This window comes from Astyanax mexicanus, chromosome 3 (genome assembly GCF_023375975.1).
Source record: "Astyanax mexicanus isolate ESR-SI-001 chromosome 3, AstMex3_surface, whole genome shotgun sequence".
Classification (NCBI taxonomy): domain Eukaryota; kingdom Metazoa; phylum Chordata; class Actinopteri; order Characiformes; family Acestrorhamphidae; genus Astyanax; species Astyanax mexicanus.
Genome location: NC_064410.1, coordinates 61273187 through 61292234, shown reverse-complemented (window position 1 = coordinate 61292234; position 19048 = coordinate 61273187). Strand labels below are relative to the sequence as shown.

Below are 19048 nucleotides of genomic sequence, written 5' to 3'. Positions count from 1 at the left end.
ATTCTCTCTCTGTCTCTCTCTCTCTGTCTCTCTCTCTCTCTCTCTCTCTCTGTCTCTCTCTCTGTAATTCTCTCTCTCTCTCTCTGTAACTCTCTCTCTCTCTCTCTCTCTCTCTCTCTCTCTCTCTCAGGTGAATGGAGGAAATGATCAGCGTGTGATCATAAGTCTTTTTGAGAGTCCGAAACAGAATCTGGAGCTGAAAAGTGTAAAGGTGTGTCCAATGCCCAGAGCTTAAATCCTATGACTGGCCAGGAGGATCAAAACACACTTCTCCTGCAGAACTACAGCTTTTTTACTGCTGATACATTAACCCTGATTAATCTGATTTTGACCCCTGATTATCCCAAATAAATTCACTTGCATCTGAACCTGCTGTCTCTGTTTTATTTATTATTTTCTCTACTGTAGAAATTAAACTATTTTACTCAAGAACATTCAGATCAGCGTTATACAGGGTTCATACACCTTTTACAAGGTACATTTTAAGCACTTTCAAGGCCCATTTTCAAGTTTTTCCAGCACCTTTCAGCTGTGGTAAATTAATGATAACGATGATATCTCAAAACTGCAATTCAGCCATAATCAATATAACACAAAACTATTCTCCACACCTCACAGTGACTATGCTACTGAGAGACAAAATACTTCTAAGTAAGTAAATAGCAGGAATTATGGATTTATTTGTGTCAGTTTTAATTTAAATACCAATGTTCTTCACCGCATGTTTACCCTATTCATTTGATTGAGCTGATTCAGTTACTGTAATGTGTCAAATTCAGGACGAGTTGAGAGCATTTATACATACAAATACTCAAAATGATTTATTTGCATTTTGTCACACTGCAAGAGATAGCATTATGTTTATGTAAAACCAACCAGAATTGTGTTTGTTAATAGCAGAAGGAGAAAAGAATTACAGCCTTTTTTATTTTACTCAAACTTATTTAGCCAGATAGTTATTTATTGTAGAGTCATTTTTTAGTAAAGTAAAAGTTTCAAGCATTTTCAAGCACTTTCTCCAAAATTCCAGCACTTTCCAGGCCTGGAAAACAGAGCGTTAAAATTCAAGCATTTTCCAGGATTCCAGCCACCCGTGCGAACCCTGGTGATATATATATACATATATATCTTTTCAAAATTGAGCATGTAGTTTAAAATAATTGTGTGTTCAAGTATAGCTTTAATGTCTTCAATGATAAATTTACATTGTAAAACAGATTTAGATGTGAGCTCACAAAGCTAATACAAATTACAGACCAGCCCTTTTTTACTTGCTGGCAATGGTCAAAGCCAGATCTGTAGCAAAAGCTCTTGTAGTTTCCAGTACGGATGGCTCGATGGATCATCCTTCACGATCCATGGAAAACAGTCCAGACAGTGACTTCTCTTTTTAAAGAGGTACTACTAGGTACTAGGTATTCTTACTATCTTTCGCACGTAATGTTATTGAAGTTTAAAGTATGTTTCTGATTCCAGTCTTTACATACTAGGTAAGAATATTTTTAAAGCAAACAATGAGGCACTTTTACTAAATGCCTTAATTAAACAATAGAACATGAGAGGAAGTTATCACGAATAACATCATGGCTGTGATTTAGTAACGTTAGGAGCGTGAAATAACGCTAATACTCTCCTCTCCTGCTCCGTGGAGTCATCTTCAGGTGAAAGCTGTGCATTTTTTGAGCATTTCTGCTTTCTGTTTTGCTGGGTGGTGTTGGTTTTAGCTATCCAGCTGGACTGTGGTTAGGTTAGCGTAGCTTGCTTTAGCTCAGCATTAGCTTAGCCTAGCCCGGCTGGTTAGAATTCTGGCTGTCAGCATTAGTAGAGCGAATTTCTTTCCATTTTTCCACAAAAGATGAGTCAGCGCTGTGGGAGAGCGTGCCGTGGCTTAGCACTAGCCTGTGCTAAGCTAATGCTGCTGCTGCTGGTGCCACTGGTGATGATTCCTGTTTATATACGCCGTTACTCGGCAACGCGATGGCGGAGTGATACAGGTTTAGTGTGAGAAGGCCGTGATGTTATCACAAATATCAGCACGGCTAGAACACTTCTCAACCAATCAGATTGTGAGGAAGGAACTAACTGTTGTATAAATGTAAATGTATAACCTGCAAAGAGCCACGAACCACGACAAAGAAAACCATTTAGTAAAAGTATTTACCTCATAGTTCACCTCAAGAATTACAAGCATATCTCCTTAGTTGCCGATGCAGTCCTCTAGATGGACGGTGGTTTCCAGTTTATAGTATGCTGTTGTGTGATTGACTGATGCTTCTTATCAGTGTGTGTGTGTGTGTGTGTGTTTGAGGGCTGAGTGTAAATGATTTGGGGTAAAGAAGTATTTGGTCACCCAAAAAACAACAAATATTTCTGGCTGTCACAGACCTGTAACTTCTTCTTTAAGAGGCTCCTCTGTCCTCCACTCATTACCTGTATTAATGGCACCTGTTTGACCTCGTTATCTGTATAAAAGACACCTGCCCCCAACCTCAAACAGTCACACTCAAAATGGCCAAGACCAAAGAGCTGTCAAAGGATACCAGGAAGAAAATAACAGACCTGCACCAAAAAGTAAATCTACGATAGGCAAGAGATAGATAGATAGATAGATAGATAGATAGATAGATAGATAGATAGATAGATAGATAGATAGATAAGGCTATAAAAACCTAACTATACAAGGTAAGGATCTATCTGTAAACGGAGCAGTGCAGTAGATGTTGCTAATGGTCATTAAATAATTAAATAATTAACAGAGTAAAGTGCAGTGTGCAATGACATTGATTATGAAAGTGACTGAGGTGACGTAGAAATATAATATAAATATGCATACGTTAGAAGATAGTTCTAAAAAGAGAAAGTGAAAATATGAATACCCAATCATAAGTAAAGTGTACTTGAATGTAAGCGAGGTTGGGGAAGTGTTAGTGTAAATAATTAAGAGGTTGTATAATGTCCATGTGGTGTGACTGGGTTAAACTCAGTCAGCAGCAGCATCCCGTCCCCGATGAGAGGAGTTAAAGAGTCTGATGGCTCTCGGAATAAAAGATTTTCTTAGTCTGTCTGTTGGGGGCAATTGTAAGAAAATGGAAGACATACAAGACCATTGATAAACTCCCTCGATCTGGAGCTTCACACAAGATCTCATCCTGTGGGGTCAAAATGATCATCAGAATGGTTAGCATAAATCCCAGAGCTACACAGAGGGACATGATGAATGACCTGCAGAGAGCTGGACAAAAGTAACAAAGGCTTTCGTCAGTCGCACTACGCAGAAAGGGACTCAAATCCTACAGTGTCCCCTGGCGTGTCCCCCTGATAAAACCAGTACCATGTCCAGGCCTGTCTGAGGTTCACCAGAGAGCAAACGGATGATCCAGAAGAGGGTTGGAAGACTGTCATATGGCCAGACGAAACTAAAATAGAACTTTTTGGTAAAAACTCAACTTTACCAGCATTGTCCACCGATACCGGTAAAAATAGTGGTGTTTGTACTAAGTGTGAGATAGTTAGCAGCTTGGTGGATGAGGTGAATAAGTTAGAGCTGCATATCCGGGGTTTAACAAAGGATAGACAGCAGGATTCACTGTTAGCAGCCCCGGGTGTCTCAGGGAGAGCTAGTACCCCCTCGACTCCGGGGCCAATGGGTAACGTCTCAGCGGCATAGTCGAACGGCTAAGGCTAATGCTAACGCAAAGGCCACAGCCAGCCAACCTGAACACCATGCTCCCCCAGTTCACGTGTCAAACAGGTTTGGCCCGCTCAGTGAAGCACCAACTGAGGAGCCTGTTAAAGGTACTCTGGTGATAGGAGACCTTATCGTCCGACACGTGAAATCAGCTACTCCTTTAGGGGCGGCAGCTGCAACAGTTACTTGTTACTAGCAGTAACTAACAGTTACTAGTCAGAACACCGGACATTAGTGGCAACCTTAGGCTGTTAGGGAATAGGAGATATTCGAGGGTAGTCATTAATGGTATAGCCAATGATATTCGTCTGCGGCAGTCTGAAGTGACTAAGGCTAATATTAAAGAGGTGATTAGACAGGCCCAGATGCTGTCCGAAGAGATAATCTGCTCTGGCCCCATCCCAATGGGTACGTTTACATAAAAATATGTAACACAATAATCCGTTAACAATCGGATCACTGGCTCAATCGGAAATAGAGCACGTCCATGTAAACACCTTAATCGGAGTAGAGTAGTCCGATTGATGCCATTCGAATACACAATTCTGTTCGATCGAACGAGGTGGATAATCCTTTAAATAATCCGATACAAACCTTGTAAACACCTGTACCCAATTACATCCCTGTTGATGACACTTTTACACCAGACTGATCACCACGAAGCAGTTGGATGTTCGGAACTGAGATAAAAACAGGATTCATTTTCTCTGAATTCTTGTGAAACAGTCATGGGGCTGAACGTTACTCCTCTCGTGTTTCTCTAGAACATGTTGCTCATGTTCGGTTGGGAGTGATGAGATGACACAAGGAGGTGTTCCTGAGAAACATCTGCCCTGATTGGCCGTTACACTGTGTGAAGATTTATTTTATAATTAACAGATTATTATAATGCTCCTCAAGTACTCAGAATACTTTTGACAATGTAATGTAAATAAGAACTCAAGTGACTGTGTTTCACTAGATTTTAGATTAAAAGAAATGTTTTTATTTCAATGATCAAAGTTAGAGGGAGAAATTCTAGTGTAAAATATACAGTAATAATGTGTGATGATAGTAAATAATAGAAGGTAAAAATCATAATGAAATGCTGCTCTTTAGCTCCTGTATAGTTTCCTATGAGGTTCACTACAGTGTGGGAAAGTTTCACTGTTGATATAGTTTTAATGATAGACAGATGGATGGGTTGGATGTTATTCATAAGAAGTGAAAACAGTATTTGATTGATAAATCAGTTGAAGGAATCATTAAGGCACACATTGATTGATTAATTGATTGATTGATTGCTATATCTTTGGAACACATTTCTCAGGAACAGGTGCTTTTGATGAGATGTCAGAAGGAGATGATCTCACCAGTTGAGGTCAGATGTTTTCCAGCACTCATTATGTCAGTCACAACAGACGGGATAATATTACTTATTCAGTGAATTACAGTATTTGAAGTGATGTTAGATATCTTTAATATAATCTAAAACAGATGTTTTTCATACATTTTAAGTTATGAAATCCTCACAGTTAAAATAGTGCACATATTGTTTAATAGGGAAATGTGCAGTGTGTGCCTGTGTATAAAACTTGCGGGTATAAATATTGCTTTCGTGTTGTGTGTCTTTTCTGGTGATTATCCTGTTTATTAGTTTGTTGATAGTTCTCCAAGTGTTTTTATATCAGTTGACAGATCTTTGAGATTAATCAGCTTGTAAAAGCTGAATTTATCTGTTCAGCTGGACAGTAAATGCTCCATGAAAGTTTATAAAGCATACACAATAAAATAAACTGCACTGATGTTGGATCTGCTAATGTTTCTCACAAGTACCTGTAACTAGTCTATAATTCACATTCAGTGTGTGTGTGTGTAATGCAAACTCTTTGAGTAAAACACCTTTCTCATTGGTTCTTGCCACCATTTATTTGTGAAGTGGATGTGTCTCCTTCTCCCCTTCACTCACCATCAATGTGTAGTTGTTCCCCCAAGGCTACCATCACTTATATTTTACACAGTGATTTACACAGTCTCAGTGTTTATGACAGTAAGAGAATGTGACCATTTACTGTGTTATTGAGGTTTACTTATGTATTAAAACTGATTGTCGTGCTCAACATATCACTTCTAAATCCATAAATTAAGTAATAAAAAATCCAAAACTGTTCCAGTCTGCATTATAATGTTATAAATCTGAATCTATAAACTGGTTTAGTTAAAGAGCATCAGAGCGATTTCCCATTTCTACTCTCTTTACTGTGTTTCCTCTGCATGTGATGGAGCTTTTAAGGTGTAAATGAAGACTAGAGGATCTTCACTGTGGTGCACTGTGGTAAGCTATCTCTTAATAATAATAATAATAATAATAATGATAATAATAATAATAATAATAATAATAATAATAATAATAATAATAATAGTAATAATAGTAAAATCATGAGGTTTATATTTAACTCTGCAGTTTCGGTTGTTCAGTATCGGTCAGTTGGAATCATAAAGCAGTGTGGGGAAAGTTTCACTGTTGATGACACTTTTACACCAGACTGATCACCAAAAAGCCGGTGGACGTTTGGATCTGAGAGAAAAACAGGATTAATTTGTTACCAACCACCTACCTGGAAGCTAACTAGTCCTCCTAAATTAATTAGCTCGTCTATTAAATAGCTACGTGTCTAGGGAACCAAGGTGAGTTCATAACATTAAAGCTGTCCCTACGTGATGTAAAAAAAAAACGTGAACGTCAGTATTAATGTAACTGCGTGTAAAAATATCTATTGGAGCCACAGAGAGAGGTCAGCTTACCCGGGGCCGGTCCGGTCAGCCCTACTCCAGGGGGGCGGTTTTCCCACACGACGCTACGTTGGGCCAGCACAGTCGTCGACGCCAGTCCGTCTGTGGTTTAGTTCAGTTTTGTGTTGTAAAGGTTGGTGGTGGAAAATCACAAAGAAAGAAAATCCATACACGGTGCTCTGGAGGAGGATTTACAAAGTATGGCACAGGCAGGGAGACATGGGCCGCAGCGTGCCTCCTAACACACCACCAAACTCCAGTGCCCCCCCGCCATGATACACAGGAACGACTTTATTGGTCACAGGTAAGTGACGTCATCTGAGCTCCCCTGGAAAATCAGTGGCTGTCCCTAACCATGTGACCTACATCTCTTTAAACATCTATTTCCTAACATCATTTTCTCTGAATTCTTGTGAAACAGTCATGGGGCTGAACGTTACTCCCCTTGTGTTTCTCTAGAACATGTTGCTCATGTTCGGGTGGGAATGATGAGATGACACGAGGTGGTGTTTCTGAGGAACATCTGCCCTGAGTGACCATTACACTGTGTGAAGATTTATTTTATGATTAACAGATTATTATAATGGTCTTGCAACTGTAGTGTGATTGTATTGTATGAGGAAACATTAGTAGTAAGAGCCACATCACTCTTTATAAGCACTCTGCCTGTCTCTAAAGCACCACTTTATTCTGTGATTAACCTACATCACAGGCATTGGGTGAGTAAAATACTTCATATTTCTCTCTTATTTAAGTATTTAACTTTCTTTTCATTGTCTTAATCAATTTACCTTTTCTTTACTACAAAGTATTGTTGTTAATGTTGTTACTATTGTTATTATTTGATTTAAATTAACTGTGCAGTGCAGCCATGGCTTTAGAGAGAAAGGTGTATGTGCTCTACACCGGAGGAACATTTGGCATGAAAAAAGACACGGATGGTAAGTTTGCCGATTATTAATGCACTGCATTTTTCCTTTTCTTTTTAGTTTCTTGGAATAAGTGTCTTTGTTTTTGCACAGGTCGTAGTGTGTGTGTACACATTTGGATATGTTTGAGAGTGTTCATAAAAAAAATATTCTCATTTGAATTCAAAATAATAAAAAAATTCATTTGATCTTTTTAATATGCAGGTAGACTTGTTCCACAGTCACTGGATACAATCAAAGACTTCTTCCTACATCACACTGTCCTTTATGAGAGGAAACCTGGAGAAACCGAGGAAGAGGTTTTAAAACGCATCGTCGCCCCAGACGACTTCATCGTACTATAGTGAGTCCACTGTGTCACACTTCTGCACATTCGAACTGTTTTTATGCTGCATACATCCTGTTTTATTAATATTTGTTTAATGTAGTAAAGAACTGAACATTGTGTTTAAAATGTTTTTGAGTTTTTAATGTTGAATTAAAGAGGAGAAGTAAAACAAAATGTTATAAATATAAAGTGTATATAGAACTGAATATAAAATAAAATCTGAGACATTGCACTGAAAGTATTGTACATGTACTGAATTGCAGTGGCTTACAGACAGCTAATATAATTTACATGATTAATTATTAAAAGCATTGAGTGTAAAGTAGCTAAGAAATAATCACTGGTGAACAGGGTGGCCGGGGCTCTATAAACATGTCATCGAGGTAAGTGTGTGTTAGTGCAGTGTTGCAATGTGTAACTGTAGGTGTTGTGGTGTATATACAGTACTAGTAAAATGACACATCTTAAATTCAGTGCCTTTTCATTAGTTTAAATCTGTTTTATACTTTAGATTCTTAAAAGTTGCACCTCTTGTTTAGATACAGACAGCTTTGCACATCTCTGCTGGATTTTCTCAGTCAGTTTTATGAGGTAGAATCAACTGGAATTCAGGCTTTCAGTTAACAGCTGTGCTTGAATTTCTTGTCTCTTAATAAAGTGTTTGAGAGCATCAGTTAAAGTAAAGTAGTGAAGAGGTAGAGTTACAGGTATACAGTGAATAGTGAATATTTGAGTAATGTTTTAATCCAGATCATGGCAAGAACTGGTTAGTTTAACACTTTTAAGTTACTACATGATTCCTAATGAAGAATCATAGTCTGGATTCAAATAACCCCCCCACTGGTGCTTGCAGCAGAGAGATGGATGGATGAATGGATGGATTACCCAGAATAGCACTAGAGCTGCTTTTTGATTGTAATGTACAAACTTTCTGGTGTGTGTATGTGTGTTTTTTTTTTTATTTATTTATTGTATTTAAGGTTTCTGAAATGTGCACATTAATTCTCTTCACTGTTTTTCAGTCACCAGTTGGCTGATGATTACCCCACACCTCCCCCAGAAGGAGAACAGTACAGAATCCTTTATAAATTTGAGAGCATTAAGCCGATCGACTCCTCAAGTGTGACCCCTGAAGACTGGAGTAAAATGGCTGAAAAGATTCAGGTAAATATTCCGCCGAATAGGTGCCATTTCTGTCCCCAGGAAATAACATGTATAAATGTGCACACAAAATAACTTTAAAATACATTTTATTATCAAGCATAGTGTCTTGTTCATTGACCTAATTGCAAAAGTAAGATATGTAATTATCAAAAAACATAAATAAAAACTTCTTAGAACACTATGAAATATATACTAAAATATATAATTTGTCACCTGTCCCCCACGTTCGAACTATAAACGTAACCATAAAATATAATTATTAAAATCCTTCAAAGATGTAATTTTTTGCATTGTTGTGTGACTCCAAACCCCATCTATGATTTAAAATACACATTTTAGTTGTGTCCCTGGGTTTCACTCAGTCCTGTTATCGTAACACATTACCCTGATCATCTGGAACATTCTACAACAGGAAGTCACATTTACAACAGGAAGTGACATCATCAGCTGGTTCTTCTGAAGATCATGGGAAGACCAAAATTAAATTCCCTCATTAGTTTTTCCTGTATATTGGATCTTATTGCAACTCTGACTGAGGAGCTCAATCTCAACACTCAGTCCTGTTACCTAAATTAATTCTTGATTTAATTGTTTATTTTTAAAATACACATTTTTGGGAAAATCACTAGAATGTGCTCAGTGTCCTCATGCTATTAGCATAGCCAACATGTAGCTATTTTTCATGTTGCTTTATTCTCCACTTTACAGGAAAACATGGAAGCGTATGATGGATTTGTTGTTATCCATGGCACAGACACAATGGCCTACACCTCCTCTGCTCTGTCCTTCATTTTGGGGGAGATTAAGAAGCCTGTGATCATCACTGGAGCACAGGTCTGATTTGCCTGCTAATAATTCACCTTTTGCAATATATTTGTTATTATATACCTACCTACCAGAGGTGGAAAAAGTACTGAAAAATTGTAATTAAATAAAAGTACCTTTACTTTGCTAAAATTCTACTCAAGTAAAAGTAAAAGTACCCATCTAAAAATCTACTCGAGTAAAAGTAAAAAGTAGTCCATTTAAAATGTACTTTGAGTAAAAGTTACATAGTTACTTTTAATTATTTTATGTAAAAAAGTAAAAGCAAATCATAAATGAAATGATTAATTTTTAATGAACTATTATTCCACATACTAATTTGGATCTTTCAGGCAAAAAGTCTAAAGTTAACTAGTTCTATCTGTGTCATAAGATAAATATATCCTATATACTGATGGATGAAGTAAAAGTCCCTTTTCACCTTTATTAGGCAAATATGTTTTACATCAGGGTTTTCTTGTCTACTGTCTAACTCTCTAGATGCCCATCTTCCATCCTCGCACTGATGGTGTGGATAATTTTGTTGGTTCCATGCTGATGGCCGGGTACTTTTCTGACGAACCAAGTCTGCAGCAGGTGAGCTGAAGGACAATTACCATTTTTCTGTTTCCTTTCCTTACATTGTTGTTAAAATCATTCATACATAATACATGCTAATACTACATACTATATGAAGAGTTTTATCAATTTGAGTAAAAAAGGGTTTTCTTTAGCAAGAAAGTGGTAGGCTGAAAACCACTGTTTTCTGTTTCAAACTATCAAATACCATACTAAGGTTAAAATAACACAAAAAATCAAATCAAGATTTTAATATTTAAAGATTTATTTTAAAAAATATATGTTTTTTCGCAAAACGCAATAAATCCATGCCATGTTTTTTTTTTTTTCAAAATGTCTTATATATCCTTTGGCATCAATAGAACATTTTTTTTACTGAAAATTTGCCAAATACAATAATAAATAACAGTAAATTGTACATCTGAATATAATAGTTTGACCATTGGGCCTAAAAACACAAATTTCAAAACATTTCTTTTCCAAAAAGTGCAAAATTTCATTAAAGAACAAGACATTAAGACTATAAAACCCCCCAAATCACGTTACATTCATGTGCTGTAGTGTAGTGTAGTGTGGTGTAGTATAGTGTGTATTGTGTGTGTGTGTGTCTGTGTGTCTGTGTGTGTTTGTGTGAACTGCAGATGACAGCCGGCATTTCCCTCCTCCTGAATGCCTCATTTTCTTTACCTTTTCACGTACATGAGACTCTTTTGATGGTTTTCTATTTTTTTTCAGTAACTGCTTCACGAACAGGCTCCTCTATACCATCAAAACCGCTCATTTTCGCGGTCTGAAAAACGAAAGTGAAAGTAGGCTACACGGAATACCAGCCGGCTCAACAGGGCGCGTGTTTACATTCTATAGCTCGTGGAATGCTGCCCTGTGATTGGCTGAGGGGAGATGTGGCGTTCTGCGGGAAAACAAGACTGGCGTTTATCGCGTTTTGGAAAGAAAGAGAGAAAGCAGGGCAGTATTACACGGCGGGTGGGGCGTTTTGATGAAAATTGAATATTGGCTTTTCAAGAGTGTTCACATAACATTCTGATTCTGGCTCTAACTCATTTTTTTTTAAATGGCGTTTATCGCGTTTTGGAATCAAACTCTTCATATGTATACTATATGTACCAAAAATTAATAATTATATATGTTATAGTTTTGACTTCATTTTTTTACTTTCACAGGTGATGCTTTATGATCTGAACAAACTGTATCAAGGGAATCGAGTGGTGAAGTTTGACTGTGATTCTTTCAGTGTGTTCGACAGTCCTGATGTGTATCCTCTGGCTAGTCTGGAAACAACAATCAAGTGTAAGTGTTTATTGGCTTTACTGTTTAACTGTTTAACGATCCACTAAGAAAAAAAAACTGTTACCTTATGACATCAAATCCTTTCTATATACCCTAGAAAGTACAGAAGAAGGACAGGTTGTTTCCAGGCAGGTGGTCAGTTACCAGTCTAACCTCCTCTGCTTATGTAAATCAAAAAATAATATAAAAAACTGCCCAACAGTTTGAGTGATCTGACTTAGTTTGCCTCAGGTAGGAAGTGAGGAACAGTCCCTCAGTCTGTGGTTAGACTCCTCCACCAACAGAGGGAGGCAGAGAATGTGCTTTCAGTGATCAGAAGTGATCAGATACACCTGAGAATGAGACAAACTGACTCTGTTAGAACCTGCTATTAAGTCCAGCACTGATAAAGAACAGATAAACAACTTTTAACTTGCCATCCATCTAAATCCAGTACCAGTCAAAAGTTGGGGCACACCATCTCATTTCATGTAAATGAACGCTGGTTGAGGAGGGGGGGTGGGGGGCGTAGTGCACTACTCTGACACAAGTTGGGGCCTGATGACCCCCGGCTGGGTCATCCGGGTGACCCGAAACACCCCGTGACCCCGGTTACATCACTGAAGATGTGTCCCGGTTGCACCACAAGGTGAATCTCAGTACTCTGTGAATGTCTGAGTACTTGGCAGTTGAAGTACTGTCAATTATTGTGTATTATTGTGCTCAGGTAGTGTGCTGTGTTGTTATGCACACTCTAAACAAAATTTGTTTTTACAGAAAATACCTGTAAAAAAAAAACAATTCTGTATTTTATGTAAAAAAGGAATATACTCTTCCGAAGGTCACGGGCGTCACAGGTGATGGGGACGCACAAAGGGGTGGGACAATTGGATATCCAAATTGGGAGAAAATGGGGAAAAATCAGAAATACAATTATTAAAAAAAAAAAAAAAGAATACACCTGATAATCACAGTAAAAACATCTGTTTCAATTATTCTTCTGGAAAAGCACAGTTGAAATCTGTAAATTTAAATGACAGGTCCTCTGTTTTTTAACTCAACTGTACTATTTTTTAAGGGGTTTGAATGTTAATTTATGGGGTTACAGTGTGAAAACACTCACTGAGGTATAATCACAGTCTTGGGTGTAAAAATACAGAAAGTAAAATATAGTAAATTAGTTTTATATTTTTTACATTTTGCTGTAAATGACACATTTTAAAACCAAATGGAACACAGATATAATCTTCAGTTTCACGGTTTAATTTTTAAGTTTCTGGGCTGCTTTATGCTAAATTATTATTTATTTAAATACACAAGCATTTATTCCCCAGTTTTCCCCATTTATATGTTCACAAGCATTTATTCCCCAGTTTTGGCTGGAGTGTATTGTGGCGGTGTGGGAGTGTTTGTGTGTTTTATGGGTGTAATGTAATGTTGTGGTCTCTATTATAAAGGTGCGTGTCCACCGGCACTTTTTTTTTTTTTTCAACTCATGTCGCTGTGCAGGATCTCTCGCCACGTGTGGGCGTGTCAGTGTGGGGGCGTGTCTGTGAAGTTTTTTTATTCAAATGAACCAACAGAAGAACTCAATTATAAGTTTTATAATATTTTTAAATTTTAATCAACCTCACTGTAATCTGTAGTTCTGTAAATCCATATTCTAGAATTTCCCCTCGGGGATCAATAAAGTATCTATGTATCTATGTATCTATGTATCTATCTATCTATCTATCTATCTATCTATCTATCTATCTATCTATCTATCTATCTATCTATCCATCCATCCATCCATCCATCCATCCGTCCATTCCGCCGTTTAGCTCTTATGAACGTTTTCGCTAGAGTGGGTCTTTCTCTCAATTGAAATGAATAGGATGTAATGCAGCTGTCTATGGGGTGTGGCTATGTTATTTAGATGTTCAGTTTAGAGGGCTTACCATAATGTAGTTTCATAGCAGTTTCATCCATATGGCTGGGTTTCAAATTGTGGCTCTATAAATGTTTTCATTGTCCAAGTACTTTACAGTGCTCTTAGTTAGCAGTTAGCAGTGTTTTGAGGATTAAATTATGTTAAAAGTGAAAGAATTCATGTAATTATAGGACAGTTTCTTGTAAAATTATAGTAATAGTTGTTAAAAGTTTTGACAGTATTTCTCTGTGTTTTTACAGACATATTCTTGCGCCCCCTGCTGCCAGAAAAGTACAGTTTTTTGACACTTTTTATTTTTTACAGTGTGGTTAAATTGAGCCCAGACTAAAGAGTATTTATTCGTTCTTAAGAGTACTCAGTTTTCTTTAATTTTCTCTGTAGGTCTGAATACTTGGCAGTTGAGGCAATGTACCATGAACAAAGTGTTGTTGAGCCAGTATTTGATTGTTGTGGTTGTGCTTGTTGTTGTTAGTTGGGTGAATAATAGATGCATAACTCCAGCTGTTAGGTGCAGAATTGATCAATTTCCTTTATTATATTACTAGTGCTTCTTATATTCGCACTTTACACGTAAATCCAAAATAATTTATTTTTTATTCTCAGTGATTACTTCAAAAATTGAAATGAAAAAATTGGAGCCCAAAACCTCCTGCACTGTGAAGAGAATGCTCACATTGGATGGCACACCACTGGTTAAGATCCTGAGATTTTTCCCTGGGATTACAGAAGAATATGTAAGTCAAATTTATTTTATTTGATTTTTCAGTACTATCCAGGGTTTATATTATGTCTGTATCACGGGCCATGGGATTCACATAGACATCCATATTTTTTTTATATTAGACCACTCCCTGAAAGACTTGGTCATCATTTTACCCTAAAAAACTCTATTTAAATCCTTTCCAATAGTACATTCACTTCTTAATATGCTTAAAAATGTGTTTTGTTAAAGCAATTAGAAGAATTATCATGATATGATAAATTATTATTGTATTTTTCACACTATAAGAAGCACTTAAAACACTTTAATTTTCCCGAAAATCATCAGTGTGCCCTATAATCCGGTGCTCCTTATGTATGAATTCTAACAGTCAGATTTTAAGGAGCAGTAAAATCACTCCGCTGAAGTACAGAGTTATACAGGAGTTTCAGTTTAGTTCTCCAGCAATGTTATCATAAAGCGCTAAGCGCTAGCAATATAGCCATTCGACTGTTCAAAGGGGAGTAGTATTGGCCTTTAGTCTGCTGCTAACCCCAGCTAGCACTGCTGGAGCAGTATTTGCATTACCTGCTAAACGCTAGCCATGCGGCCGTTCAGATTAAAAAAAGCAGTTGCAGATTTAAAAAAAGCTAAAAAGACAAATAACTGTTCACCTGTCTTCTGCATCCAGCATAGCCCCATCTTGAAGGTCAAAACTACACAGAGATTAGGTTAAAACTCTGCAGTGTTTGATAAAAGACTGTGCAGTAGTTACACTATATACTACACTAGTACACTAAAATAACTAACATGCATTGTTCATGTTGTGCAGGTGTTTTTTAGATGTATTTACCTGGCTATTTTATATATATATATAAATATGTATCTGCATATGTACATTTGTAAGTATGTAAGTTATTATGTGTATTGTTATTTAGTATACTGTGTATATTGTTTATACTGTAAAGGTATCTGTATGTCTTATTTTATATTATATTTTATGTTATTATTCTTCTTGTAATTATTATTCTCTGCACATTGGTGGGAATCTGCACCCAAGTTTTTCACTCACATGTACACCTGTACTCTGTGACGTGACAATACAAATCTTGATTTTTTTATTTTTATTTGTTTTGTGTTCTACAGGTTAAGTCTGTTCTGAAGGGAGCTGCTGGAGTCATCCTGGAGACGTATGGCTGTGGAAATGTTCCAGAAAATGATTGGCTCTTGGATCTCCTGAAGGATGCAGATAAAAGGGAGGTTCTGATGTTGAACTGTACTCAGGTGTACCGGGGCACTGTCTTACCCATCTATGGCTCCTCTGTGGTAGGTCTCATCATAGTCATACAAAGCAAATGCTGTAGGTTTTTGGTTTTATCAGGTTTATTACTGTCCTTTTGCTGTGATATTGAAATTGTATAATGTAAGGTAATGTAAGATCTTTAAAAATATCTCTTTTTAAAGGTGCGACGAGAACGAGTGGTTTGACTGGGGTTTATATAAAGTGCTGCACAGGTGTGGCTGGTTGCCACTGATCAATGCTAGGGATTCTGGGAATTGGAGTTTTGGGACACAACTCCACTTATATTTCCCCTCTGTTCTGCTGGTTAGTGGTGCAGCACTGCCCATCACAACGATTTTGTTTTTGGAGACTGTGGTCCCAGCTGCCTTGAGATCATTAAACAGCTCCTCCCGTGTAGTTCTTATTTTTTCTAATCTCATGATCAGTGAGACTCCACAACGTGATATCTCGAGCTCCAGGCCTAGGTCGATTGACAGTAATGTTGTACTTCTTCCACTTCTCTTTCAGCTTCTTACTTATGGCTTTGTAGCCCATTCCATATATATATATATATATATATATTTTTTTTTAGAGATAAGAGATATGAAAACTGCTCTGCTGTTAACTCGTTTAGTGGTTAGTTGCTCAGTGATCACTGTGCTCTTGCTTCATTTTTATTCCAGATACTGCAAGAGGCAAATGTTATTCCTGGCTATGACATCACTCCCGAAGCAGCAATTACCAAAATGGTCTGGGTGCTGAATTTAACGTCCGATCACCAGAAGAGACAGCAGGTGTGTTAAATACATGTAACTACTCCGTAATCACCCTAGTGAAAAACAGTAGATTAAAGTGTACTAAGCATTATTATGCTGTAGTGCACTAAAGTGTTCTTGTAGCCTCTTTATTAATCAGTATATTTAAAGAGTGATAAAATGGAACAACTTTGTAATTTGCACGTATTATACTTTCTTAAACTGAGCTTAGTGCACTTAACTGTACTAAAATGGATCTATTTTAAAAATACTTAAGTAACATTTGAACATTTAAACTACTTCATGTATGAAACCTCATATTTTAAATTTACTTTAAAATGATAACACATTTAATTATTATTACAACTGTATCACTATTATATTATACACCAAGTCCTGCACCTAACAACTGGGGTTATACATAGAGCTCAGCCAGGATCTTCTACTCACTCAACTAAACTCAACTAAAAACAATATCCAAAACCACCACAATCTGATACTGGCTCAACAAGGATCCAGAAGCACAGCCTAACACTATGTTCATGGTCCATTGCCTCAACTGCCAAGTGTCCAGACCTACTGAAAAGTAACCAATGAACAAACAGAATCCCTCCTTAATCTAAGCTCACTTCCTTTAACTATGGCAACAACACACTTACCACAGCACCCTACGTAAGCACAATCACACACAATTAATGACATTATAACACAGCAACCACTACCATCTGATACTGGCTCGACAAGAATCCAGAAGCATAGCGAACTATGTTCATGGTCCGTGCCTCAACTGCCAAGTACTCAGACGTCTGCAAAAGCTCATGAGACAAATTACTACAAGAACAGCAGGAACACACCAATCCCCTTCATCCAAACTCTAACACAAACTTCAGTGCAAGCTCTTCTCAGGGGTCATCAGGTAGGCACCTTCCTTCGTCAGTGTTTCGCTGAATTAGGCCCACGACACCTCCAGAAGGCTCAACAGTGAAGTCTGGCGTCCCAGACCCACCCCCCTCCAAGCCTGCTGTAGAAGCACAAACTCATTCCCTTCCCCACACAGCCTCAGCCCCTCTGAACCACAACCACTGACTAGATCTTTCAGCTACATCTGACAACTCCTTCACTACTGTCCTCAGCACACGACCTCTAATTCCGAATTCAGACAGCAGTCTTGTGGCAGACTTTGGTATATTATAAATTTACTAAGAATTGATGTTAAATATATGTGATATATTTACATTTTAGTACAAATATGCTTTATGTTCCCGTCTTTTGTAAGTAGCACACTTCTAGGATACTTGGTTGCGTATAAAAATATTTTTTAATATACTGCACTGCAATTTTTAGCGTGTTACAAATTTACTTAAAAATATAAAATTATTAGTAGTAATTTAATTTACTTTATAAAAAAAGTTACATGATACATTGCACCTGTTCACTTTATTTTTATTTCAGCAGGGTAGTCTGAGGAATTAGTAAATCTCAGTCTCAGGCACAGCAGCACACTGTAGCACAGAAGCTTTAGCTTTGTTATGTTGTGTGTTTCAGATACTGAAACACAGTGTGTGCGGAGAGTCCAGGGCTCCTCCGATGAAGGTGAGTTTAAAGCATTTTCAGTAGAGCAGATTCAGAAGTGTAAATTCATTGTTGCTCAGAACATTTCTCTCTCTTTTTCAGCTGATCGTGGAACATGAGTGAAGACAGCCACTAATATAAAGTCAGCACGTCTAAGGCCCAATCCCATTTCACCCTTTGGCCTTACCATTTACCCCTACCACTTCTTTTCGAGTGTAACCCTTCCTCTTAACTCTTTAAACAGAGTTACAAGGGGAAGTGGTGAAATCCTCCACCCAAAGAATTGGGAAACCCTTCAAACACCCGACACGTCATCAGGAGCGCTAAAGTTCAGCAACCTAACTGCTGCTGCTGCTGGTGTTTAACTCTAGTTAACTTTAGGGCATATTTTATTGTATGTCTTCAAAAAGAAGGGAGATGGTGCAGAAATGAATTATTATTCTTCATTCCTTGATTCCTCTGTGATGGGGAGCTGAAATGAGCCTAAATTAGCTTTTATTTTATTTAATTTTTCAGTTCCGCCTTAAATGCTGCACCTTCGGCAGTCTGTTGCAGCATTTAAGGTGGAACGGGAAAGTTAGCTAGCTAGCTACTGAGACAAACTACTATAAAAAAACTACTTTTTTATGCTAATTATGAAGAATTCGACCAGAAAACATTGAAACTACACATTAAACTGTCGAAAAATAGTGCTGATCATCACATTTTGTGTTGCCATCTCACCAGTGATTCTCATACCCCTTCGTTTGAAGTGTGCATCTGAAAAATCTCAGTTTGAACGGCTTATAAAACAGAGGGGTAGGGGTAAAGGGTGGAGCCAAGGGGTGATATGGGATTGGGATGGGGCCTAAATCACTGATTATAAAAATTGCATGAAATATTTAGGTGTGGTTGTGGGATGAATCATGCATAGCATAACTTCTATAAAATCTAAATCTGCTTGTTCTGATACAGAATGTCAAATAAATTGATTTGTTGCATTAATTCTCTGTCTCAGTCTTTTTTCCACCTGTGTTAAAAGAGTTGTAAAGATCAGTAATTCTGAACCATGGATTTAAGGACCCAGTGCCCTGCTGTGTTTCCATTTGCTCATTCCCACCAGATCTGATCCAAGAAATCAGAAATGCTGTCCATAACTAACTGTTCACAGAATAATACAATTACAATACAGTGCTTTTTCATTACAATAATTACTGTGATAATTTTTGAGGGAATAACATATTTTATAAATTCTAACAGTGATATAACCAGGGAT

The 19048-nt window shown here is 37.4% G+C and overlaps 1 protein-coding gene across 1 annotated transcript; it reads left to right on the top strand.

Annotated features, from left to right (window-relative positions):
• Positions 1-7013: 7013 nt before the first annotated feature.
• LOC111197514 (60 kDa lysophospholipase-like) lies at positions 7014-18734 on the top strand. The gene is made up of 12 exons (XM_049475982.1): positions 7014-7179; positions 7325-7401; positions 7594-7732; positions 8740-8881; positions 9590-9715; positions 10187-10282; positions 11446-11572; positions 14088-14218; positions 15331-15510; positions 16150-16260; positions 17767-17814; positions 17896-18734. Exons 2-12 carry the CDS (start codon positions 7332-7334, stop codon positions 17914-17916), a joined length of 1191 nt encoding a protein of 396 aa, XP_049331939.1. The 5' UTR covers positions 7014-7179; positions 7325-7331; the 3' UTR covers positions 17917-18734.
• Positions 18735-19048: the final 314 nt, after the last annotated feature.